Consider the following 26,275-nt stretch of genomic DNA (forward strand, 5'->3'; position numbering starts at 1 on the left):
CGTCAAGCTAGAGTGTCACTGAACATATAGGTGCCATGGTGCCAGGGGGCAGTGCATCATTGGCCATGTCAAGGGGCAGAGGCTGAAGGGGGGGCAGGGCCTGAAGGGGTGGGCTGAAGAAGGGGGATTGCTGAAGGGGGGACTAATGGGGGTGGGTGTCAGGTGGGGAGGTCCCTGTTATTCCTGCGGTGGAGGGAAGGATACCCTTCCTTCACGATGGGTTGGGAGTGTCCTCTTTGTCAGCGGGGGCCAATATTTGCATTGTGGAGAGGGGGGGGGGGGGGGGGGGGGGGTCTGCCGCTGGACACTGGATTTGGGCTGCCCGCTCAAAATGGTGACCCGATGCTGGCATTTGGATGCAAACCGACGTGTTCTCCGCCATGCATAATTTTGCACAGCCAAGGACTGTGACTCACAGCTGGGTGCACGGTTCTCCATTGGTGGGAGAACTTTAACTCCAGAACAGAGAATTCCAGACAACATAAATGTTTCTGAGACAGCCAGGACAGGGTGCTCTCGGGGGTGTGGGTTGGAGAGGGGAGGATCTCGGCAACGTGTCAGGTAATGCAGGAGGAGGACGAGGCCTCGGTGGAGGAGCTGAAGGGTAAGTGGGAGGAGGAGCTGGGCGAGGAGATCGAGGATGGGACATGGGCGGACGCCCTAGGAAGGGTGAACTCCTCCTCTTCTTGCGCGAGGCTCAGCCTCATACAGTTTAAGGTGCTGCATAGGGCTCACATGACCGGGACAAGGATGAGCCGATTTTTTGGGAGTGAGGACAGGTGTGTAAGATGCTCAGGGAGCCCAGCAAATCATACCCATATGTTCTGGGCATGCCCAGCATTGGAGGACTTTTGGAAGGGCGTAGTGAGGACGGTGTCGAGGGTGGTGGGATCCAGGGTGAGGCCGGGCTGGGGGCTCGCAATATTTGGGGTTGCAGAGGAGCCGGGAGTGCAGGAGGCAAAAGAGGCCGGTATTCTGGCCTTACGAAGGTGCATCTTCGTAATGAAGCTGCAGTCAAACAGGTCATCTCTCCTCGGGTGAATTTGAAAGATCCCACAGTACTGAACAAAGAATTCTCCTCATGCCTTTATCAACACCAGCAAAACCAGACTAACTGATTGTTTATTTTATTGCTGTTTGTATAACCCTGTTATCTCCAAATTGTCTGCTGTGACTTCACTTTATACAGCAATGAATTGATTGTGATGCACTTTGGGAGGGCCTGAGGACATGACAAGGTGCCAAGGAAATATAAATTATTTCTAATACAGTATATTGTTTCTCTGTGCTCTCTCACTCTCTATCTCTCCCTATGCGCAAGCTATTAAACTATCAATTGCAAACTACTTTGTAATAATAATTAAATGAAGCACTTAACCTGCCTTAGCTTTTTAACTTCCATTTTAATGCTTTGCCTGCTTTTGAAAGACGGGGGGAGGGACTCTCCCATTCCGCGGCAGAGTGTCCACGCCGTTGTAAATGCCGTCGCGTTTTACAACAGCGTGAACTGGCCACTGCCAGGAGTAATTCTGGCCGCTGCAGGAGGCCAGCAGGGCGCTGGAGCGGTTCACACCCACACCATTAAAAATACCAAGTTCACCAGCTGCCGAACCCGGTGCGAACTGGGTGCCGTGGGCGCAGTGGCGCCGGTTCCAACCCGCGCATGCGCAGTGGCCTCCTTCAACGCGCCGGCCCCGACACAACATGGCGCGGGAATACAGGGACCGGCACGTAGGAAAAGAGGCCGGGGGACAGAGCGGCCGGCCTGCCGATCGGTGGGCCCTGATCGCAGGCCAGGACGCATCGGAGCCCCCCTCCCCTCCCCACAGGCCGCCACCCGACCCTTGCACACACAGTTCCCGCCGGCTGCAAGCAGGTATCGACGGCGCCAGTGGGACTCAGCGTTTTAACTGCGTTTTAACATTCTGGGCCGAGAATTGGCGGACCAGCCGTGTAGAGCGGCGCACAACTGGCGCCGCGCCAAACGTGGCGGTGCCAATGGCGGTGATTCTCTGCTCTGCGGAGAATCGCATGCAGGCGTCAGGGAGGCGTGGCCCGGTCGCGGGGATTCTCTGGCCCGGCCCCGGGCTGAGACTCCCACCCCCTACTTCTTTACAACTTTTAAAAATTTGTTAATCGTGGGCAATCACTTAAATCTCTTCGACAGGCCAAGCTTTATCTTAAAGACCATCAAGGTGGTAAGAAAATTTACATTTTTTCTGAGTGATCAAAAAAGATGATGAGCTAACTGTTTTGTGGGAGGCGGTGTAGGATTTGGAGGCAGGCATGCTGGCAATGTCAGACAAGGGGATGGATGCCAGTTGCCGAAGTGTTGCTGTCTCTGCTCAATTTTCCGGAGGTAGCTACTTGGGAGAACGGTCACCCAACTGTCATGGCGGACAGATGATGAGGGTGTTTGAATTGGCATTTGAGGGGTATTTTGACACGGTGTTGCTACTTTAACATTAGAGGCCTGCAGGTGCTATGCTGTGGCAGGATATACCTTGTCCAAGTAGATGAGATGTCTGTACAGACAGAAGCCCTTGACTAAAGTGGCAGCCATGAAATTGTTTGTATAAAAAGGGAATTAATGAAGAGGAGCTTATGCACTGCACTGACTGCCTGAATGAAAGCAGAACTCCAGAATTGGGAGTGCTGATAGAGAGGGTGGACTTTGGAGGACGGTTCATTCTGGATCACCATAAAAGGAGCAAGGGAAATTTGGCAGTTGATGTCTAAATAATTAAGGGTGTCTCTGGTCATGGGAGACACTTAGTCAGAGTTGGAATGGAGCATTGGTGAGGATCAGCAACCTAGCAACAAAGGCAGTCCCATGGTGCACAGGAAAGCAGAAGTACAGGTCGGGGGAGGGGGGGGGGGGGGGGATGGTAAAAGAAGGTGTAATGAAAAAGAATCAGCTTTCTTATCAGCAATGCTGCCAGTGGCTCTGCCGACAGAGGTGGTAACTGATCTGTATGCCCTCCAGGGTGTGTACCTTAGATCACATGGAGTGGTGGACGTCACTGCCAGTAACTGTCAAGATGACAGTCGTGGGCAGCATGGTGGCTCAGTGGTTAGCACTGCTGCTTCACGGCGCCGAGGTCCCAGGTTCGATCCCGGCCCTGGGTCACTGTCCATGTGGAGTTTGCACATTCTCCCCGTGTCTGCGTGGGTCTCGCCTCCACAACCGCGACATGCAAGATAGATGGATTGGCCACGCTAAATTGCCCCTGGATTGGAAAAAAAAAGAATTGGATATTCCCAATTTTAAAAAAAAGATGATAGTCGCCTTGAACTCTCTAGCATCAAGCTTGTTTCTGGGGTTGGCAGCGGATCTGTGTGGGATATTGCACATGGCTGCCTATCGCAGAATTATTCAGGTGACCATTGCTCTTATGAGAGGTCATCAAACTTCATCACATTCACCACAAGTGTGACCAGTCAGGTATGGGGGTCAGTGGAACTTGCCACCATGGTAGGATTTCCTCAGGTATAGATGGTATTTAAGATTTAGCGGTTTGGATCAGTAATTGGCTAGCTGAAAGAAGACAGAGGGTGGTGATTGATGGCAAATGTTCATCCTGGAGTTCAGTTACTAGTGGTGTACCGCAAGGATCTGTTTTGGGGCCACTGCTGTTTGTCATTTTTATAAATGACCTGGAAGAGGGTGTAGAAGGATGGGTTAGTAAATTTGCAGATGACACGAAGGTCGGTGGAGTTGTGGATAGTGCTGAAGGATGTTATAGGATACAGAGGGACAGTTAAGCTGCAGAGCTGGGTTGAGAGGTGGCAGATGGAGTTTAATGCGGAAAAGTGTGAGGTGGTTCACTTTGGAAGGAGTAACAGGAATGCAGAGTACTGGGCTAATGGCAAGATTCTTGGTAGTGTAGATGAACAGAGAGATCTCGGCATCCAGGTACATAAATCCCTGAAAGTTGCCACCCAGGTTAATAGGGCTGTTAAGAAGGCATATGGTGTGCTAGCCTTTATCAGTAGGGGGATTGAGTTTCGGAGCCACAAGGTCATGCTGCAGCTGTACATAACTCTGGTGCGGCCGCTCCTGGAGTACTGCGTGCAGTTCTGGTCACCACATTATAGGAAGGATGTGGAAGCTTTGGAAAGGGTTCAGAGGAGATTTACTAGGATGTTGCCTGGTATGGAGGGAAGGTCTTACGAGTAAAGGCTCAGGGACTTGAGGTTGTTTACGTTAGAGAGAAGGCTGAGAGGTGACTTAATAGAGACATATAAGATAGTCAGAGGGTTAGATAGGGTGGACAGTGAGAGTCTTTTTCCTCGGATGGTGATGACCAACACGAGGGGACATAGCTTTAAATTGAGGGGTGGTAGATATAGGACAGATGTCAGAGGCAGTTTCTTTACTCCGAGAGTAGTAGGGGTGTGGAACGCCCTGCCTGCAACAGTAGTAGACTCGCCAACTTTAAGGGCATTTAAGTGGTCACTGGATAGACATATGGATGAAAATGGAATAGTGTAGGTCAAATAGGCTTCAGATGGTTTCACAGGTCGGCACAACATCGAGGGCCGAAGGGCCCGTACTGCGCTGTAATGTTCTATGTTCTATGTTCTATGGTGCATGATAAACTGTACCGATCAGGACCCCAATATGCAGCCCATTGTTGTTATCAACAGAAGGGATTCCATTCACTTCATGTTTAGTTGATGTATGAACATCAATTTCTCCACGAGGGCCACCAATAAATAAGCTCCTACAGCTGTGGTTCTGGTGACTTGACTGGTCAGGTCGACTTTCCAGAATGTGACATTGTGGTGGTCTGCTGTGTACTGCACACCTTGGCTCTGCGGCGAGGACCACGGGAGGAAGACCATGCCTGAAAGTGCTCTGCCACATCATGGTCGGAAGAAGTTCATAAGGACAATTTAGCTGCATTGCTGGATCATCTGGAGCTCATGTTGAGGGGGAAACTCATTGCCCGGGATGGCAGGGAACTTAGTGATGCCTGGAGCTAGGGATGCCCCTCCCAAAGCTGGCAGATCCTGGAATGGGTTCATCCCATGTGGACATTTACCTCAGCAGCTTTTCTATCACTAGTCAACCGCCACATAGACATCTCCTGGTGTCCAGTGGTATGCTTTCAGTATGTCTCCACCAACCAAACATTGGCCCCAGCCACTCGGTTGTCTCACAAAGGCATAGCCCATTGCTATGTTGCTATGTCCCAATAGTAATAACGTGACACTGTAAGGGTCCAAAGGATAACTACTTCATTCCAATGCCTTCAGTACTCCAGAGCGGTCAATGCTGCAGAGTGCTTCACATATTCAGTTCATACCAGTGCACTGCTGCACCATTCCATGGACTGCCACTTATGACTCTCCATGAGGTTGGCCACTCCTTCAACGGAAGAGTTCCTGCACTCATATGCCTGAGACATTGCCGTGCTCCTGTCACGGATGAACTTCTCTAACATCTGGCCAATGGGTCCCCACTGTCTGAAGAAATTCTGGCAGTTGGCCATACATCTCTCATTGCTGCCCCACAAGCACCTACTTTGTACATGGCCCACCAAGGCTCAGCCAGGTGAACATGGCTGCAGCTGCCCTCCAGGAGGCTGTTCACTGTGGCCACTGCCTCTATAGCTTCTCACATGATGCCCACCTTGTACTACCCATTCTAACCACACCTGAATCCCCACCAATGTGCTTCTATCTACTCTGGTGGGAGGTAGGTTTGAGTCCTGTTATGATGGATACGCAGAGTTCCAATCATTAGCCTCCAACACCATCCACTGTTACTCCTCTGACATTGACCCTGTGGGAGAGAGAATACATCAGTGATGCAGCCTCATCTCTCATATTTTCCCTCATCTGATATCTGGCAGCCCATCGATCATGATCAGATGAATATGACTACACAAGTGATCTGTTTACATGAATAGGGCAAGAAGCTTTCACCCTCTCCCTAATCGACTCCTAACTTGTCCCTGGTGGAAGCAACTCCTGCTGCCACTCTGCCAATTAGGGCCTTCTCCTCCAACAGGGTCAATACTGCCAGGTGGGCCACTGTACCCCACCCTCGGAATGACTCCTCTCACCGGCGATGTGTGCTTGTTATAATTGCAGGGACAGAGCAAGAGTGCTACTTCCAATCAGAACATCATGAGACACATTTGCATTCACAGATCATGACAATTTTCTCTCCTTGGGTTTAACTCAAAATTGTACAAAATCGTGCTGCGAAACCTTCCCTCAGGTGAGGAAGCACGCATCCTAAGGGTTTTTGTAAATTATTCATGGCATGCGGGCATTGCTGGCTGGGGAACAATTATTGCCCTTCCCTACGAGCAATTAAGAGTCAACCACATTGCTGTGTGTCAGGGGTCACATGCAGGCTAGACCAGGTAAGGACATTAGTGAACCAGATGGGCTGTTACAACAATCGTCAATGGTTTCATGGTTATCATTAGACTTTTAATTCCAGGTTTGTATTGTATTGTATCAAATTTCACCATCTGCCGTGGTGGGATTTGAACCCAGGTTCCCAGAGCATTATCCTGGGTCTCTGGATTAGTAGTCCAGCGACAATACCACTGCGCCACTGCCTCCCCTAAGTTTCCTGGGAATTGTCTGCTCAGAGGTGGGCTCAGTATGTGTTTACTTCACATTCGCCAGCTGGGCATTGCATCTTATTCACCTTGACAGACTTCAGAAGATCATTGGAAGTGCTGAGTGCAATGGTCCTGTGCCCTGCTCACTACATCGCAGCAGCTGACCACTCGAGCCAACATCCAGTCATGCCTGCTTAATGACTGGCAGGCCTCACCTGTTGCTCTCTGGAAATTAACCTTTCTCTGGGCTCTCAAAGATTATATTAGACCCTGAAGGGAGGTGTCACTGAAATGTTGGGATGCCCTTTAACGATTACCTGCATGTTGCTGCCCTCCGCTATTGCACATGCTGTAATGATACAGTCTGTCAACAGACACATTGATGGCTGTCGGGGCCCCTTTAAATGGGGCCCATTATGTCAACCCCCAGCTCCTGAATGCCTCCATCGTCACTAACTGGATAGTGATCCCAAAGGTAAGCCACTAATTTGTCGCCCCCTACTAAATTCTGCTGGACGTTACGCAATAACCTCGAGTGGGGTTGGAACCTGGAAATGGTCCCAATTCTTTTTTTTTTATGTATTTCACTCCAAACCTCTTCAAAAAGTACAAAACAGAAATAATCCGGGAAACACACTCCCCAACTCACAGTTTTATCGTCTGTACAAATCTTCCTCCTTTTTCACCTCAAATTCCCACCCCCAGCCATGAACAACTCCTCAGACATGGCCACGGACAATCCCCATCGTGCCTCAAAGCCTTCCGCTGAACCCCTCAGTTTCAACTTAATTTTCACCAATCCGCGAAAGTCGTATAGATCCCCTAGCTAGGCCGCCACTCCTGGCGGCATTTTTGAACGCCATTCCAGTAAAATTCTTCGCTGGGCAATCAGAGAGCCGAAGGCCACCACATCGGCCTTCCTCCCCTCCATCAGCTCCTGCTTCTGCGATATCCCAAAAATCGCTAACGTAGTGTCCTGCCCGGCCACTACCCCACAACCTTTGCTAGCGTCATGAACACTCCCGCCCAATTTCACACCCCCAAAACATGTGCACATGGTTTGCTGGTCCCTGCCCATACTTCTCGCACTCATCTGCCAATCACTGGAAGAACCTACTTATTCTCGCCCAAGTCATGTGCACCCTGGGTACCACTTTAAACTGTATCAAACTCACCCTCGCACACAAGGTGGTCGAATTCACCCTATTCAGTGCCTCACTCCACACCCCCCAACCTATCTCCCCTCCCAACTCCTCCTCCCATTTCTCCTTAATCCTCACCACCTGCGTACCCTCCCCTGATCTCCCAGCCACCCATGTATGTCCCCAATCCTGCCCTCCCCTTCCATATCCAGATCAGTAAACATTCCAAAAGGGCATATCTTGGCAGCCTAGGAAACACATTCTACAACTTCTGTGCAAAGTCCCTTATCTCTTCCAGATACAAATCCCTCGCCCTTACCAGCCCCACCTTTGTCTTCGTCCTGTACATACCATCCGTCTCCCCCGGCTTAAACCCGTTGTTCTCACACAACAGTGTTAACACTGAATAAAAGCAAATTACTGCGGATGCTGGAATCTGAAACCAAAGACAAAGGGTCATCTGGACTCGAAACATTAGCTCTTTTCCCTCCCTAGCGATGCTACCAGACCTGCTGAGATTTTCCACCATTTTCTCTTTGGTGTTAACGCCAACGCCCATCCCGAAATGTCTCCTCAGCTGATTCCACATCTTTATTGTGGACTGTACCACCGAGCTCTCAGTATATGTCCTTACTGCCAGCGGCAACATTGTCGTCCCAATGGCCTTCAGGCTGGACCTCCTACAGGATATTTCCTCCATCCTAGCCCATTCTGACCCCTCTTCTTCCCACCACCACCTCACTTTCTCCACATTCGCTGCCCAGGAGTAAAGCAGCAGGTTCGGTAACACCAACCCTCTTCTGCCTCTGTAGCAGGGCCCTCTTTCCCTTTGGCACCTTCCCCGCCTGTACAAACTCCGAGATAATTGTATCCAACTTCCGAAAAAAGGTATTGGGAATAGAAATCGGGAGTGTCTGGAATATCAATAGGAACCTTGGCAAGACATTCATTTTTACCACTTGAACCCTCCCCGCCAACTTCAGAGGCAGTCTATCCCACCTTATAAAGCCCTCCGTTATCTCCTCCACCAACTTTGTTAAGTTCCACTTATACAGCGCCGCCCACTCTCCCATACCTGGATCTCCAGATACCTAAACCTATCCCTGGCTACCTTAAATGGCAACCCCCACTAAATTGGAGCTCCGACCCGACTCATTCACCGGGAACACCTCACTTTTCCCCACGTTCAACTTATAACCCGAGAAGGCCCCAAACCACTCTAATAGCTCATAATCCTCCCCATATTCTCCAGCAGGGCTGACACATATAATAGCAGGTCGTCCACATACAGCGACACCCGGGGTTCCCTATTCCTACTCCTAATCCCCTGCCACTCTCCTGACTCCCTAAGGGCCACCGCCAAGGTCTCTATCGCCAGCGCAAGCAGTAGCGGCGATAGCGAGCACCCCTGCCTCGTTCCTCTATGCAACCCAAAACTCCATGAGCTCATCTCATTGGTCCTTACACTCGCCACTGGGGTCACGTATAACAGACGCACCGATGCCACAAACTTGGGCCCAACCTTCCCAGGATGCTGATCAAGTACCGCCACTCCACCCGATCAAATGCCTTCTCCGCGTCCATAGACACCACCACCTCCAGTATCCGTCCTCTCGACCGGGTCATGATCACATTCAGTAATTGCCCTTTACAAAGCCCTTTTGGTCCTCTGCAACCACCCCGGAAAGCATCCTTTCATTCTCCCCGCCATTAACTTCACCAGCACTTTTCCATCCGTATTTAACAGTGATATGGGCCTGTATGACCCACATTCTAACAGGTCCTTCCCCTTCTTTGATATTAGCGTAATTGTCACCTGTGTCATCGTCTCCGGCAGCTTCCCTTCTCCAATGCCTCACTAAATGCCCCCAGTAGATGTGGTGCCAATTCCGCCGCAAACTCCTTATACAATTCCGCCGGGTAACTGTCCGGCCTGGGGCTTCCTTGACTACATCTTATACTCTCCATTACCTCCCTCAGCCCTTGAGGCTCCTCTAGCTCATCCAGACATGGAAATTCCAGCCTGACTAAAAACACCCCATTTCCCATCCTCACCCCCCCCCCCCCCCCGGTCTGCCCTGGACAATTCCTCATAATATTCCCTGAACGCCTTGTTTATCTTCTCCGGCTCCGACACTCCCTCCCCCTTCCTGTCTGTACCCTCAAAATTTCTCTGGACGTGGCTTATCTCCATAGCTGATGGGCTGGCATGCGGCTTGCCTTCTCTCCATATTCATACTGCAACCCCCTCGCCCTTCGCAGTTGGCCAACTGCCCGTCCCGTCGTCAACCTGTCAAAGTGCCCCTGTAACTTCTTTCTCTTCACCATTCCCTCCACGGTGGGGATTCTCAAATATTCCCAGTCCACCTCGACTATCTCACCCAACAATCATTCGTACTCCTCTCTCCTGTTCCTATCTCCATCCGCCTTGAACGAAATAATCTTCCCCTGAATCACAGCCATCAATGCCTCCCAGAACGTGGCCGCTGATACCTCTCCATTTGGGTTCAACTCACGTAGTCCTTAATCACTGACCGCACCTTATCGCAAAGCCCCTGTCCGCTAACAGCCCCAAATCTAACCTCCATCCCGGCCTCTGCTCCCATCCCGAGCCACGTCAAACCACCAGCCAGTGCGGCGCGTGGTCCGAGATCACTACCACCGCATACTCTGCCCCCACCACTCCCACCAAAACCTCAGGGCTTGCCTCAAAAAATGTGATTCATGAGTATACCTTATACACGTGCGAGAAGAAGGAGTACCCTTCCCTTCCCGGGTTCTTAAATCTCCACGGGTCTACCATACCCATCTATTCCATAAACCCTCCCAGCTCCTTCGCCATCCGCAGCCTTCCCATAGACCTGGGGCTCTAACTGTCCATCTAACTGTTCCAGCACACAATTAAAGTCTCCTCCCATAATCAACTGATGTGTGCCCAAGTCCGGTATCAGGCAGTTGCCCCCTTACAAACTTATTATCCCTTCACAATTGGTCATCCCAATGAAAACCCTCCACCTGAGAAGAAAGAAAAAACCCTGCCCTCCAACCCCCACACTACTCGTGTCATCCGAACTCCATTGTGCCAACTCCTCCGACTCCCATCAAGGTTTAGTTCTCCCCCAGTTTATGCTCTTTAATAAAGTCATTGGCCTCCTCTGGGGTTTCAAAATAATACTCCCGTCCTTCACAAGTCAACAACAGCTTTGTTGGGTATAACACCCCAAACCTAATCTGCCATCGATAGAGAGCCTCCTTGGCCCTGTTGAACCCAGCACACCTTTTTGCCAGTTCTGCTCCAATGTCCTAATAGATTCAGATCTTGTTCACCTCCCATTCACAGTTCAGTTTCTCCCTGGTCCACTGCAGGATCTTTTCCTTCTCCACAAACTTCTGAAGCCTCACGATCACCGCCTGTGGTGCCTGCCCCACTCTTGGCTTCTGCCTTAGCGATCTCCGCCTCCAATGCCACCCACCTGATCACTGTGATCAGACATCACCCTCTCCACCTCCCAGAATCTGCGACCCCTGTGCCTCCAAACACTTCTCGACTCTTTCCATCGAATCTCTCAGGGGTGCAACTGCCTCTTCGATGGCCTTCAATCGGTCCTCCTGCATTTCCTTTCTTTATTAGGGAAACACCTCTCTAATAAAAGCCATCAACTGCTCCATCTGGGCTTTTCCAACCTGGGCCCACCCTTCCCCCTCCGCCTTCTTTCCAATGCTGCTGTGCCCCATGTCTCTTCCAGTTTCTTGGCCAGGTCTTTCACCTTCTTTTGCTGGGTCTGCCCGGAGGGAACTTCTCCTCCACACCTTGAACTGCACTTTCCCGTCAAAATTTCTCCCGTTTTCGGATAAACATAGCTCTTTGAGCCAGAGCTGCCGTGTAAGCAACCACTCAGTCCATGGCAACCGGAAGTCCCCAATTCTAATTCCCAACACTGTTCGGAAAATTCAGCTAAATGAATCCAGTCACCTGGATCCACTTCCAAGGTATCGTTCAACTTAGGCCTGTCTTACTTTGTCTATCTTATCTATCCAAGGGCAGTCATACATTTATTAATCTATTGGTCCACAATTTTAGGGAAAATCTTTGTTCAAGATGGTATCAGTGTTAGCTTAAAACAGCTGGTGATATTAAGATGTATGAGTACTTTGTCTGCTCTAGAATTTCCCAATAATTAATCCTTTTAACATTTTCAGGATACCTGAAATGAGATTAACATACCTTGAGCCTTCCAATGAAAGCTACTTGGAATCACTTAGGGCAATTTTAATTTAGTTTGTTTTGAATAACATCATCAAAACAGTACAAAGGGGATACTACTTGAGCCAACCTTTACGGAGCGTTAATTTAAATGACTATCATAGAATCCCTACAGTGCAGAAGGAGGCCATTTGCACCAACCCTCTGAAAAAGCACCCTACTTAGGTCCACTCCCACACCCGATCCCCCTAACCCCACCTAACCTGCACATCCCTGGACACAAAAGGGGCAATTGTTTTTGCTCATGACCAATCCACCTAAGCCTCATATCTTTGGGCTGTGGGAGGAAACCGAAGACCTGGAGGGAACCCACGCTGACACGGGGAGAAAGTGCAAACTCCACACAGTCACCCAAGGCCAGAATTGAACCTGGGTCCCTGGTGCTGTGAGGCAGCAGTGCAAACCACTGTGCCACTGTGCCGTCCCCTTATATTTAAGAAGCGTTTTCTTCTTTATCAAATGTACTAGCTTGACACATTCCGGAAGCTGTCTTACATTATGCAAATTTAGAGCGGTAGGGGTCCTGACTAAGTATGTCGAATTTGAATATATTTAGTTGGGTTGGAGTTTTTTGGAACAGTAGGTACTGTGCCAGAGCTATTGGCAAAGCACGGTGGAAAGATACAAATTAATTCAATCTTTTCCTCAGCTTTACATTTCTTGGTCCTCATTATAAACAGCTGCATCCTAAACAGATGGTAGAGATTATTATTTGATATTTGTAAGTAAGGTGCCACTCTTGAAATAAATTATAATTTGCACTTTTGATTAAAACATTGCATTTTGTATAATTATCCATGAAGAAAACATGGAAAGACCTCATGCGCATAAGAATAATATTTAAAGTAATATTTTGAAAACTGCTGATTAGAATGTGGACCTAGTGTGCGTGCTTTAGTTTATGCAACATGGATCAGGTAGGAGTAAATTTTTGCACAATTAGCTGTGCCTTCTTATTCCTCAGAAAATGCCTACTTTCTAAACAGTCTGTTGTTTTCATTTTAAGCTGGCAAGAGTGATCTGGCTTTGAAACCACCTGAAAAATGATGTCTGAATAACTACATCTGTATGTATGTGTGTGAGCAAGAGTGTGCACACGTGACATAGAGTGTGGGTGGGATTTTCCACGCAACCCACAGCGTGTTTCACAGCAGAGGAGGCAGCCCGCCATTGGCCAGTCGTCGTCGGGGTTTTGCATTGAATTCACCCCTCATCACCGGGAAACCCGCAGAAGGGGTGCGCCGTCGGCAGGACAGGAAGATCCTGCCGGCGTTAATGGCTGGAAAATTCCAGTCTGTGTCTGTGAGATTGTGTGGTGTGTTTGGGAGAGAGAGAGAGAGAGCCCCCAACGTCATATAATACATGACCGTCAAAATGACAACAAATGAATGGGAGAATCTTGAAAAAAATTAACCAGGCCACCCCCAACCACCACCTTCCCCCTCCCAGGTATTTAACATTTGTAAAATGTTAATTTTTGGTTGAAGGGGCTTATCAAAAAGCCTGTTTTAAGTGAACACTCACAGACTGTAGCTAAGAACAAAGAAAAGTACAGCACAGGAACAGGCCCTTCGACCCTCCAAGCCTGGGCCGACCATGCTGCCCGTCTAAACTAAAATCTTGCACACTTCCGGGGTCCGTATCCCTCTATTCCCATCCTATTCATGTATTTGTCAAGATGCCCCTTAAATGTCACTATCGTCCCTGCTTCCACCACCTTCTCCGGCAGTGAGTTCCAGGCACCCACTACCCTCTGTGTAAAAAATCTGGCTCGTATATCTCCTCTATACCTTGACCCTCGCACCTTAAACTTATGCCCCCTAGTAATTGACCCCTCTACCCTGGGGAAAAAGTCTCTGACTATCCACTCTGTCTATGCCCCACATAATTTTGTAGACCTCTGTCAGGTCGCCCCTCAACCTCCTTCATTCCAATGAGAACAAACCAAGTTTATTCAACCTCTTCTCATAGCTAATGCCCTCTGTCGTGTTATTGACCCTGGGGTAACACGGACTGCAACTGGATGCAGTAAGACTGTAAAGCAGACACGAAACTTAAACTTAGACAATTTTGTGGTTGCTTAGAGCATATGCAACATATATACAGATATAACTATTTACAGCGAGTGAATGCATATGTACATGTAAGGTGTCCAGCGTGTAGATACAGAACAATATGTACAAAAGAAATGTCTACAAATCCAATCTCTGGTAACTTGATGCGAACAGCATCTTCCGGAGAGAACACAGACAAATCAGTAGCATGAGCATCAGAGGCGCAATAGTCCCATCGGGAGACTAAGTCCCGACGCCGGAGTGAAAACCGGAGTGTTTCACTCCGGCGTCGGAGCCCGCTCCCAGCCCCCTATTCTCCCACCCCGGGGGGGCTAGGAGCGGCGCCACGTAAATGACGTCACCCGTCCTCCCCGCGGCCGCCCTACAAGAAGATGTCGGATGGATCTTGTGGGGTGGCGGAGGTAAGGAGGTCCTCCTTCAGAGAGGCTGGTCCGCTGATCAGTGGGCACCGAATGCGGGCCAGACCCCTTTTGAGCACCCTCCCCCCCCAGGGCAAGAACCCCCCTCAACCCCCCACAGGCCGCCCCCCCCAGCATTCCCGCGCTGTTCCCGCTGGCAGCGACCAGGTGTGGACAGCGCCGGGGGAAACCTGTTGTGTTGGGCAGGCTGCTCGGCCCATTCGGGCCGGAGAATCGCCGCTCGCCCGTTACAAACGTCGAGCGGCGATTCTCCCAGCGGCCAGCTGTGAATCTCGCCACGCTGGTTTGGGGGGGGTGGGAGAATCGCGTGCGGGTGCCAGGGCAGCATGGCGGGACTCGCGCGGCGCCCCAGCGATTCTCCCACCTGGAGTGGGGAGGAAAGAATTCCGCCCCATATGTCAGCTTTTGCCAGTTTCTGAGTTGATGCACTTTTTGCAGCACTGGGAGGTGATCCAGGTCTCGTAAATGAATGGCCAGAACAGTTGTCCGCAGGTCACGATTCATAAGGAGTTCTGCTGGAGACATACAGGTGGACAGAGGGGTTGCCCTGTACGCCAACAGTGCAAGGTTAAAGTCAGAAGTTGAGTCCGCAGCCTTGCAGAGAAATTGCTTCACGATATGCACCCCTTTTTCTACCTTCCCGTTAGATTGCGGGTAATGCGGGCTGGAGGTAATGGACTTGAACTGATACAGCTTTGCGAAGTTGGACCACTCTTGGTTGTGGAAGCAGGGACCGTCGTCGCTCATGATAGTGAGCGGAATACCATGCCTGGCAAACGATTCCTTGCAGGCCTTGATGACTGTCCTTGATGTGAGGTGGGACAGTTTCACCACTTCCGGGTAGTTCGAAAAGTAATCGATAATGAGCACATAGTCACGCCCATTGGCGTGAAAAAGGTCAATTCCCACCTTAAACCAGGTTAGGCCCCAAGTATGTTTTGCGGGGTAGTGGCCCCATTAACATTGTTTGATGGCTTTACTAAGGCCTGCACACACCTGGTGTACAGTTGTTCGATGCTGTAAGTGCTTTCCCGCATCACATTTAATTCACCATGTGGAATAGGGACACAGCATCAAAATGTAGGCCACTCACTCCACCACATTACAGGTACTGAATGGCACTCAATGATCATAGTCTTCAATTTGAAAACAAGAAAGACTTGCATTTATATATCTCCTTGCATGACCTCAGCATGCCCAGCAGCTTTGCAGCCTTTATATTAAGTACTTTTATATGAAATGGAATATACATTTATGCACTGCAAGATCCCACAAACAGCAATGACCCCATGTTTTAGTGACATTGATTGGGGTATAGCAAGTGATCAGAACACTGGGGATATTCCCCTCCCTTTCTTTGAAATGATTCAAATGGATCTTCCATGTCCACCTGAGGGGGCAGACAAAGTCTGGATCTCATATGAAGGATGGAACCACCAACAGTGCAACACTTCTTCAGGACTGCACTGAGGTTTGCACTGTGGGAGTTTAAAGTTTTAAAAAAAGAAATCTGTAGTGTAAAACGTGTGTACTAGGGTTTTATGCATGAATGGTTTTACAGAGCTCAACTTCCCCCACATGTGAGCCATCAGATCATGTCAGCAATATAGATCTTATCATTATTCCGAAAATAAACATTTCCTTTAAATTGTATCACAGTCAAACAATATCACAATAACTCACTAGTAAGTTTAGCTATGCACGACATCAGTTTTACTGTTTTAAAGCGTGGGTTTTGGGTCCAAAGCAAAATGTCCTGGATCCGTTATCTGTAAATTGAACAAACCTTATTGAAAAGTGTTACTCAGAATTTATTCCATCATGGAGCTCAAATGGATAAATACAGACACCAAATATGGATAGAGCCAAAAAGAAAGTGTGACATCCCTCTCCTTCCTGCAGCTTTGTGGGTCCCAGCTGGTACAGTCTTCCAACAACCACACCTCAGTGTTTTCTAATATATTCAAATTTTTGAATACTTCCATTTAACTAATGATTTTATCTTCTTTTAAATGGTGACAAGAGTGCTGGTGTTTTGCAGCAAGGCTGGGAGGATTAATCACTGTAGTTGGCGAGATGTTCGCTGCCATTGAAGTTGTAACTAATTAATTCTCCGTCTTACAGTTCATCACTGCCCCCCTCTGGCAGTGTGCTGCTAAAAAGGGTAATGAAGCCAAATGATCCCTCATAATTAAAGCAACCTTTTCAAGATCACTGCAATGCTTAATGCTGAGTCATTAAAAGCAATCAGACCTGGGGTTCTGAATTCTCACAGTGATTGCTGTAATGTTATAGTATGACAGCAGATGCTCATGTGGACACTTGAGCAGTCTGAGATAGACATTCCTTAATGCTACCAAGGTTAAAAAATAGTCAAAGAGAAAGTGTCGTCCAAACAGGGAGTTGATAGTAAAGCTGTGCTGTATTTAAAAATCAATTGGTTGCAAGGGGAAGTGAAGACTGAAGGGATGTCCTGAGGGATTTTGGGATGGAGAGATCAAACCTGCCTGGAAAGTCATGCTTGTCACCAATTAAAGTGGAGAAGGTTCAGGATGAGACTTCATCGGGAAAGTACAGAGGCGAAGTCGAGGTATTGGAGGAGCCCAAAAGCTCCAAACAGGTCATCTGTTTGGCCCTTTAAGCACCACCTGCCCTGCGTGTGGCAGAATGTGGCGGGCCGAACGGAGGGCAGGGGGTGCCTTATATGTGGCCGGGTAATGTTTGTGTGTTTGTGTGGGTGGACAGGGTCGGGCGCGCGGCCGATTTGGGGGTGGAGGGGGGGGGTGTATTTTTATAGTCCAGCTCCGCGTTCCGAGTCTGCCATGGAGCACGGCGCGGCCACTAGAGGCGTCTGTTGTGCGCATGCGTGGGCTCCAACCCGTAAGTGCGGGCGCCCATATCTGCAGCAAAAGCTGCATGAGCTACGTCGGGTCCCTGCTAGCCCCCTGCATGGCTAGGAATTTGTGGTCCTTTTACGCCAGTTTTTCTGCCATGAAACTCCACTGTTTTGACACCGGAGTGGGGACATAGTCCCAATAATAGAGAATCCAGCCCCTTATGTCCCAGGATCCCAGGAAAAGGTAAGTTTTGGGAGTCTCAGGGTGGGGAGATTAGAGGAGGCCTTAGGGGGTGGACAGTGTGGGATTGGGGCATTGTTGGAGAGACTGTGGCAGAGGGAGGTCCTGTGGCTATCGGGCCTGAATTGTAGAGGGGAGGGAGTGCTTCCCCTAAACACCAGCTGCGGGATTCTCCGTCGGCAGGATCTTCCGCACTACCGGCAGCGCACTCACGCCTGCGAGTTTCTTGATGGCGTGGGGCAACCCACAATGGGCAATCCCATTCGCTGGCTGCGGCAATGGAGAATCCCGCTGCCAGCAGGGGAGTGCCACACAGGAAAACGGGGCTGGCTAGATGGAGAAGCCCGCCCCAGAGCTCCTGCTGCCAACCTAAAAATTGATGCTCGGTGGGAAGCGGCCCTGAAGTGGTCAATAAGTGGAGCTTTAATTGAGGCAAGGGTGGGACTTCCAGTGGCGGCATGTAGGTGGGGGTCGCACATTGGATTGCTCCTGCTAGAGATCTTGTTTTTTTAGCCCATTTCACCCAGCTTTGGAGGGAACTTTCACGAGAACCGTCTCCAATAAAGTCATGGTTTTTTAGAGGATGTTGAAATCGCAATAAAAAAATGCAGCACAAAAAGGAGCAAGCGCTAATCCGCCTGCGGACCCGGACATGGTGCAGAGTTCTGAGGGAGGAAAGATGGTGAGAGGTAGGTCATCGGATGGACTGCGCACTTTACAGTGGATACACTGCCCAAGGTGATGGTGGTGGAGTTTGAGCGGCAGTTTGCGAAGCATTTTTTCGCGGCATGGGAAGGAGATGTTGTGAACTCTCAAACAGTCGGTGGAAGATGTGCTAGCCCTGATGAAGGAGGCTCTTGGAAGGATCTCAGAGATGGTGTGGGAGCATGGTGAGGTGTTGAATGGGATGGAGGAGGCATGTCGTGGCACAGTGACCAACTCATAGAATTTTTTTTTAAATGTAGAAGGAGGCCATTCGGCCCATTGAGTCTGCACCAGTCCTTAGAAAGAGCATGCTATCCAAGCCCATACCCCGACCCTCCCAATAACACAGAAACCCCACCCAGCCTTTTGAACACTAAGGGCAATTTATCATGGCCAATTGACCTAACCTGCACATCTTTGGACTGTGGGAGGAAACCGGAGCACCCGGAGGAAACCCACGCAGACACTGGAAGAACGTGCAGACTCCGCACAATGACCCAAGCCGGGAATCAAACCTGGGACCCTGGAGCTGTGAAGCAACTGTGCTAACCACTATGATACCGTGCTGCTCTCGCCTCACTGGAAGAGGAGCTGGTGAAGTTGGAGAACAGTAATATAGGGCTGAGAGCCAAAGTGGAGAACCTGGAGAGCAGGTCACAGCGGCAGAATCTTCGGATCGTGGGCCTGCCTGAGAGGCTGGAGGGCTCGTTGGTCTCTCCAACCGAAACCAAGGCACAGTGGTTAGCTCTGGGACTGTAGCACTGGGGACCTGGGTTCGAATCCCGGCCCTGGGTCACTGTCCATGTGAAGTTTGCACATTCTCCCCATGTCTGCATGGGTCTCACCCCCACAACCCAAGGATGTGCAGGTTAGGCGGATTGGCCACGCTAAATTCCCCCTCAATTGGGAAAAAAAATAATTGGGTACTCTAAATTTATTTTTAAAAAGGTTGTATAACATCTTCTGGGAACATAGGAAGGAACATAGAACAGTTGTTAGCCATTCAGCCCCTCAAACCTGTTCCACCGTTCAACTGAATCATACTCTTTGGAAATTCCATTGACAAGCAATGGGAAGAGAGAATCCCGTCGGCAGTGAATGGCGCGCTGCCGAGACACACGCGACTGCGGAACCAGAGAATCCCATTCTTTATAACTCAGTTTTCACCTCACATTCCTATCCTGTTATCCTAACACTTAGTTCATGTAAATATAGTTAACAGTTTGCCTACCATGGTTTTGTGTTTTGCCATCCTAATCTTGAAGTTAGATCGCCTCCAGCTCTAATCATCTTCAAAGGAAACAATTCCAAAGCTGTTAAGTATTGTTGCCTCTGCACCCTCTCAATGATAACAGTGGCCAAAATGCGATGAAGAAAATCAACCAAGGTGTGATGGTTCAACATTCTGTGGCAATTTTGCAAACAGGAACCTGACCTGAGCTCCTAAATATACTTTTGAAGAAGAGGCTTTGTCTGAAGGTGGTTAATTGTTCCTATTAGTCCCTGTCAGTCCAAATCGGAGTTCTTTCTTCATGTTTTCAAGGATGCCCAAACAGTGGTCGTTATAGTGACAGTAACATTCTCAGTCTGAATTGAGATGATTTGATCATTCCCCCATCAATCCTGGACAGCACGAGCCTGTCTGACTGAGATTGATTTTACAATACGCAATATATATTACACCATTTGTAAATAATGATCTCCATTTACTACATCTTGCTGCACTTGCTAAAATTGTTGTACTTTTACCAGTAAGTTCCATTTGCTGTGTTTTGTCGAAACTCTTCTAAAATAAACAGTCCAGAGAGTTTGATGTTGTGCACTGTTTTAAATAGATGCTGCTTGTAAATAGACTTTGTTTGAATCCTGCCATAAATCCTGCCTCACCAGTGGTGCCAAGAGATACTCTGCTATTTGTTCACAATGTCTACTCACACAAGAGGCATCTAGCACCCTGATGGAGCACATGTCTGCACGTCTTTGAAGAGGAGTTCTTTAAAAATCAATTCAGGCATCACAAACTCAGTAAAGCAACAGAAGGTTGGAAAAATAATCAAGTGAAGAAGCCACTCAAGGTGCATATCTCCACCACCAACATTACAATTACACAGCTCTTCTGCCTGGTTGATGCTCTGTAACTACCAAGCTTTAAAAAGGCATATTTTTATTAAGAGGCGGCTTCAGGCCAATCCACATTCAATAATTTGCTCTGAAAATAATAATAATAATCTTTATTATTGTCACAAGTAGGCTTACATTAACACTGCAATAAATGTGAAAATCCCCTAGTCGTCACAGTGCGGCACCTGTTCGGGTACACTAAGGGAGAATTCAGAATGTCCAATTCACCTAACAGCATGGGCGGGATTCTCCGACCGAGGTGCTGGTCGGGGGCCGCTCAACATTGCCCCCCCCCCCCCCCCCCCCCCAGAGATTCTCCGCTCTCGACGGGCCGAGTGCCTGCCAAGTCCCGCTGGCGTTGTTCGCGTGGGGTCCTACCCGGCGGGACCTCGGCGTTCATGCTGTGGGGACCGTCCTGGTGTGGAGGAGAGGGGATCCAACTCCAGGAGAGCCGCCACAGTGGCCAGGCCGGCGATCGGGGCCTACCGATCGGCCGGAGGGCTAATCCCAGGGGGGGAGCCTATGTTCCTCCGTGCCGGGTACCTGTCGGGCTCCGCCATGGCACGTATGCGCGGACTTGCACCGGCCATGGTGCGCATGCGCGGACCCGCTCCGCCCGTTCTGACGCCCGTATTCACAGCATTCAAATTCACGGCATTCAAAAATAATCAACAACATTCTTTTTTTAAAAAGTCAATTTGCCCACTCTCCCAATAAGAGTGACCAACTCTTTGGCATTGGTACAAACCTGTAAGGGTGAGATGCAGGGGAGGGCTGCTGCCAGAGCTATTGGAGCAGGGGGGTTACTGATGCTTTCCAGGCCACCAGGGGGCCGGTCATGTATAGTACATGTGGAAAAATCGAACATTGCAGATCTGCATCTTCACCAAATATTAATTAGTTTTTCTTTGGGTCTATAAGAGATTCTATTCCGATCGCTCCCCCCCTTCACTTACAGTAGTTTTTGGACTCCAAGAATTACAAGGAGACACAGGGTGTTGCTCAACCTTGAATTCATTCATTTATCAAACTCACAAAATCCCCCAGTACAACTCTCGCTCTGATTTTACTGGTATCAACAATACCCTGCGGTATAAACTCCTCTCCAATTTGACTGAAGTGTAAATCGCCCACCTAGCTGCTCATTGCTGGTGCAGGCCTGGATCTGAAGATGACTGGTCTCTGTCTTTCCTCTCCTGACTGTAGTGTCCGCTGTTCGATCTCGTTTATTTTTATGATGATTCATTTCACACTATCGCAGACACAGATCCTGTTGCCATTCTGCTGAGTTGTCTGGTGTTTAGCAGCACTTAACCTCAATTTATTCCATGCCCTAGTTTAGATAGGACAGTCTGGACATAGCTAATTATTTTACTGTTAAATAATTTTGCGATGTATATATGATCCTCTCCCCATGGCGAGGGGAACCTGGCTCGATGTTGACTGAGGTGTGAATGTTCCATTCATTCCTGGCAGGAACTAATTTTGCGATGTAATGGCGGTATCCTTCTGCTATTGCCCATGACAGTGGTTGTCTTAGCCTTGTGATAAGCCACAGTTTCGGTCATCTCACCCCTGTGTGACCCGCCCCCCGATGCACTGCCCTGACCGGCCGAGTTCCCGACGGCGTGGGTCTCTCACGGTCTCATCCGTCGGGTACTCAGCGTGGTGGCTGCGGACTCAGTCCTGCGCCGTCACAGACTGGGTAGGGTGGACCCGTGGTCAGAGCGGACTTTATCAGGGGCTGGGGGAACTGTGTGGTGGTGGTCCAGGGTGCGCGAGCCGGCCGAAGAAGAGGACTATTTCACGGGCCGGGTCCGTGGGCTGCGTCCACCCTGTAGCACGGCGCTGTCGCTGCAGGCCGTTGCTGGCGTATGCGCGGCCACGGACCTGGCAATTCTCCGGGGCGTAACAGCAGGTAGAGAGTCGGGTGCTCTAGCTGCCGTCCTGCTAGCCCCCTGCTACCAAAATGGGAAATCGGTGGCAGGTTTGAGCCAGTTTTTCTGGCCTAAAATGCCACCGATCCCAAGCCGGCAACATAGCCCCAGAATCGGAGAATTCAGCCCAAGCTCTCTATAATGTTGGTAAGACATAGCAGGGCAAATCAATATTTCTACATTTAGTAAGTCTCGCTTCGAGTGGGTTAGTGCACTTCTGGTTTTACTTTTTGTAACAATTTGCATAGAGAAGTTAAACTTAATTTTCCAAGTGGTTTTATCATCCTCAATGTTTGCTGAGCTCAGTCTCTTGTGCAATAAAGCAGCTGAAGAACTGGACCCAATTAGAGACCTCACCGAGTGCGAACTCATTCTGACTTGAGAGAACTTAAAGGCTTAAGGCACGGAGATCCAGTCCTGACCACACAGGAGTTTAATTGTCACAGTCATATGTCTCACAACTCTTCGGCCCACAAAGTCTGTACTGGTACTTTTTACCCATTTGGACTAAATTCCAGTCCCCTGTTCACTTCCATGCCCCTTGATATTTACGGTTTTCAAGAAAGCATATAATTCCTTTTTAAAAATAATTTACGGAGTCTGTTGCAAAGAAAAGGAATTCTACACAATAACCGCATAATAAATAATAGTTTTATCCCAACTTCCTGTTGAATCCATTTTGTGATGAAGTTCAATTGTGCTCCTTATTCCTGCCTCTTAGGCAATCTATCGCTATTTATCTTTATCATAACCCTTTTTGGTCAATCATAAGAACAGACTATGTAGTCATTGTTTCATTTTGCATTTGGCCATCTTGAGGCTCTGAAAGGTGCGACAGAAATACAGTTCTTTCCTTCTATGTAACAGAAAATTGCTGTTGCTCATGTTGAGGTGGACCTTTGGGAACAGGGAAGGGGCAGGAAAGTTGAGGAAAAAATTGACATTGATGTCAATTAAAAGAGCACCCTAATTATAAGTATACTCAGAAGAGAAAATGGCCCTGAAATTTCCCAGAGACTCTTCTTATCCATGTGTACACGATTTGCCAGAGATCTGAAAGAACCAAACCTACAACCATTTTCAGGGAAAACTCCACCAACATTACTGTAGGAGGGCCTTGCAGAATTTCACGGCCAGAATGTTTTCAAAGCCAGACCGTCACTTTTTGAAATGTGTACATTTTCAGAACTGACCCCGGCTCGGAGTCACACAGTACTTACCATATTGTTTGTGTGCTCTTACAGGTCTACTTGTCCTTTGTCTACCCAAATGACTTCACCAGGCTCACTCACATGGAAACGGAAAATAAGTGTTTCTACCGGGAAAGCCCTTTGTATTTGGAAAAGTAAGAACCCAAAGTAAAGTTTAAAAATAGAATCTCAGAGACATTAGTTTGAGACATCAATGAAATGAAAAAGCTTGTATTTGGTGTGAGGCTTTGAATTGGAAGAATTGTTTGGCCTTGAGGCAAAGTTGAAGATTAATCTCCTGAACTGGACTTTACGTTGTTAGCAAACCCGAGCTGTCTTGCTTTAACTACATAAAATATTGTGTGCACAATATCTTAGTTGGACTATTTCTGTGCTGTTTGAATCATGACAATCTGATATCACTTAATAAATTCACTGCTGCCTCACAGCACCAGGGATCTGGGTTCGATTCCAGCTTGGGTGACTGTCTGTGTGGAGTTTGCACGTTCTTCCCTGTGTTTGCGTGGGTTTCCTCTGGGTGCTCTGGTTTCCTCCCACAGTCCAAAGATGTGCAGGTTAGGTGGATTGGCCATGCTAAATTGCCTCTAAGTGTTCAAAAGGTTAGTTGCGGTTACTGGGTTATGGGGATAGGGTGGGGGCATGGGCCTAGGTCGTGTGGTCTTTCGAGGAGTCAGTGCAGACTCAAAGGGCTAAATGTAGTGATTCTCTATTATGATGTTTTAGCTGTGCCCCCTCCTCCACTCGTCACAGAACCCTGGATGCCTGATTCAAACAGCAAAAATAGAATAAGTACAATGGCAGCCATGTTTCCATTATATGTATGAATTTAGTATACATAATTTTCGTTCCTCATAAAGTTGGCCCAAAAAAAATAGCAGGAAGGCTGCGATGCTGTGGAACACATTCCATGTTACCTTTCTGGCCCCTATTCCGGATTTGGAGGGCATTTTGGAATGCCAAGGCTTATAAATCTGTTTGTTAAAAATAACAATTGTCATTATTTCCCTCCAGTGACTTCTTTGTATTATGATGTGCATGTGTTGGTTATTAAGGTTTACAATGCAAGCAATAATATTGCTTCTATACCAATCAGACTTTGCAAACAGTGACAGCCAGATCTGTTTATCTATGGTATACACAGTAAACAAATACATACTAAATGCATAAAGCATATTGAGGGGCTCACTTCACACAATTTTCTGAATACCACAATATCAGTATATCATCTTTACTTAAACCCTGCAACTAAAAATGTTGTGTTCGAAGAGGACTTAGAACATAATTTAAGCATGTCCGCAGATTAAGATGATGCAGATTAAATTTTACAGTTAAAGACGTGTGAGATTTTCACTTTGGGACAGAGTGATGGTTAAATACATTTGCATATCTCTCGTTTTCCCACCTGTATGTTATTTGCATTATAATCTTGTTATTAATAAACAGCAGTATCAGGATAGCTAATGAGATAATAGGCGATAGTATTTAGTCTTTAATTTCTGTAACATGGTGGATGAATTTGTCTCCCATCTGTAATTATACTTACTCAATTCGCTGAGTGTAATTCTCTCAACAACATATTAACAGCTCTCATATAACAATGGAAAGTTCTGAGAGTAAATGAAGCTACATGAGTATACTGTGGGAGAGACAGATGAGAAAGTAATTAGAATATCACTCCTTGGATCAAACTTCCTCCGTACTTATCCATGCCACAAAAGGTATTGGTACTTTTGGGATCAATTCCTTGAATTTTTTTTTGCACAATTGAATAGCCATCAGAAGCCACTGAAGCTTTGTCATTCAACTCATATCCACGGTCTACTTTGAAATTTCTGTCCTTTCTTTCTGATAGATTTGGATTCTACAAGTATATGAAGATGGACGAGGAGGAGAGCAAGCCCTTCTTGTTTGATAACCCAGAGGGTAAGAGTGTTGGCCAGTCAATCAGTCGGTTTCTCCTGTTACATAGAATTACGTAGAATAAAAACAGGCAATTCGGCCCAACAGGACCATGCTGGTGTTTATGATCCACACAAGCCTCCTCCCACCTTACTTCATCTCACCCTGTCCACACATCCTCCTGTTCCTTTCTCCCTCATTGTACTTATCTTAGCGAACATGGAAATAAAAGCAAGGAACGCTAGACATGTTTCTTTGGTCTACTCCTGAGCAGAGAGCAATGTTGAGTTTACAAACTCATTTCCTTTGCTGGTAACGTATATCAACATCATGCATGCCCAACCTGGTCCAGCAATGATCAAATAAAGAATGGAGGTGCCTCTACAATACCCCAACATTATACTTCAGCTCTGAAGTCCAAACACTTGCACTGGAGAGACATATGCAAATCCCACACCGACCATTTCTGAAGCGACTCAAAATTAAATTGTTGGTGGCAGGGCAGGTTGAGAAAATTGTTGCAGAGGGTTTGTGGGATCCTGGGCTTAAATAGATGCATAGAGTAGAAAAGCAAAGGTGTTATATTGAATCTTCTGCTTCAGTTAGAGGATGCAAAAAAGAACCAACAGCAACATGAGGAAATTATTTCTTACACAGCAAGTAATTAGGGTCTGGAAATCACCAACTGAAAGTGTGATGGGAGGCAGATTCAGTTGTGGCTTTCAAAGGGGAATTATATGAGAACCTAAAGAGAAGCAATTGTAAAACTGTGAAGAAAATGTGGACGAGTGGATCGAGGTGAATTAATCCTTCTGCGACTGAAACCATGCTATGATTC

General features: G+C 48.1%; 1 protein-coding gene across 2 annotated transcripts in view; it reads left to right on the forward strand.

The window, feature by feature from the left end:
• Positions 1-26,275, forward strand: part of LOC119971632 (N-acetyl-beta-glucosaminyl-glycoprotein 4-beta-N-acetylgalactosaminyltransferase 1-like) — a 1,002,314-nt gene that overhangs the window by 897,344 nt on the left and 78,695 nt on the right. For both annotated transcript variants that reach the window (XM_038807455.1, XM_038807457.1), the window contains 2 exons: positions 23,572-23,672; positions 25,391-25,461. In XM_038807455.1, the coding sequence (XP_038663383.1) occupies positions 23,572-23,672; positions 25,391-25,461 (172 nt within the window). The remainder of the gene's footprint in view (positions 1-23,571; positions 23,673-25,390; positions 25,462-26,275) is intronic.

The sequence above is a fragment of the Scyliorhinus canicula genome, chromosome 9 (genome assembly GCF_902713615.1).
Source record: "Scyliorhinus canicula chromosome 9, sScyCan1.1, whole genome shotgun sequence".
Lineage (NCBI taxonomy): Eukaryota > Metazoa > Chordata > Chondrichthyes > Carcharhiniformes > Scyliorhinidae > Scyliorhinus > Scyliorhinus canicula.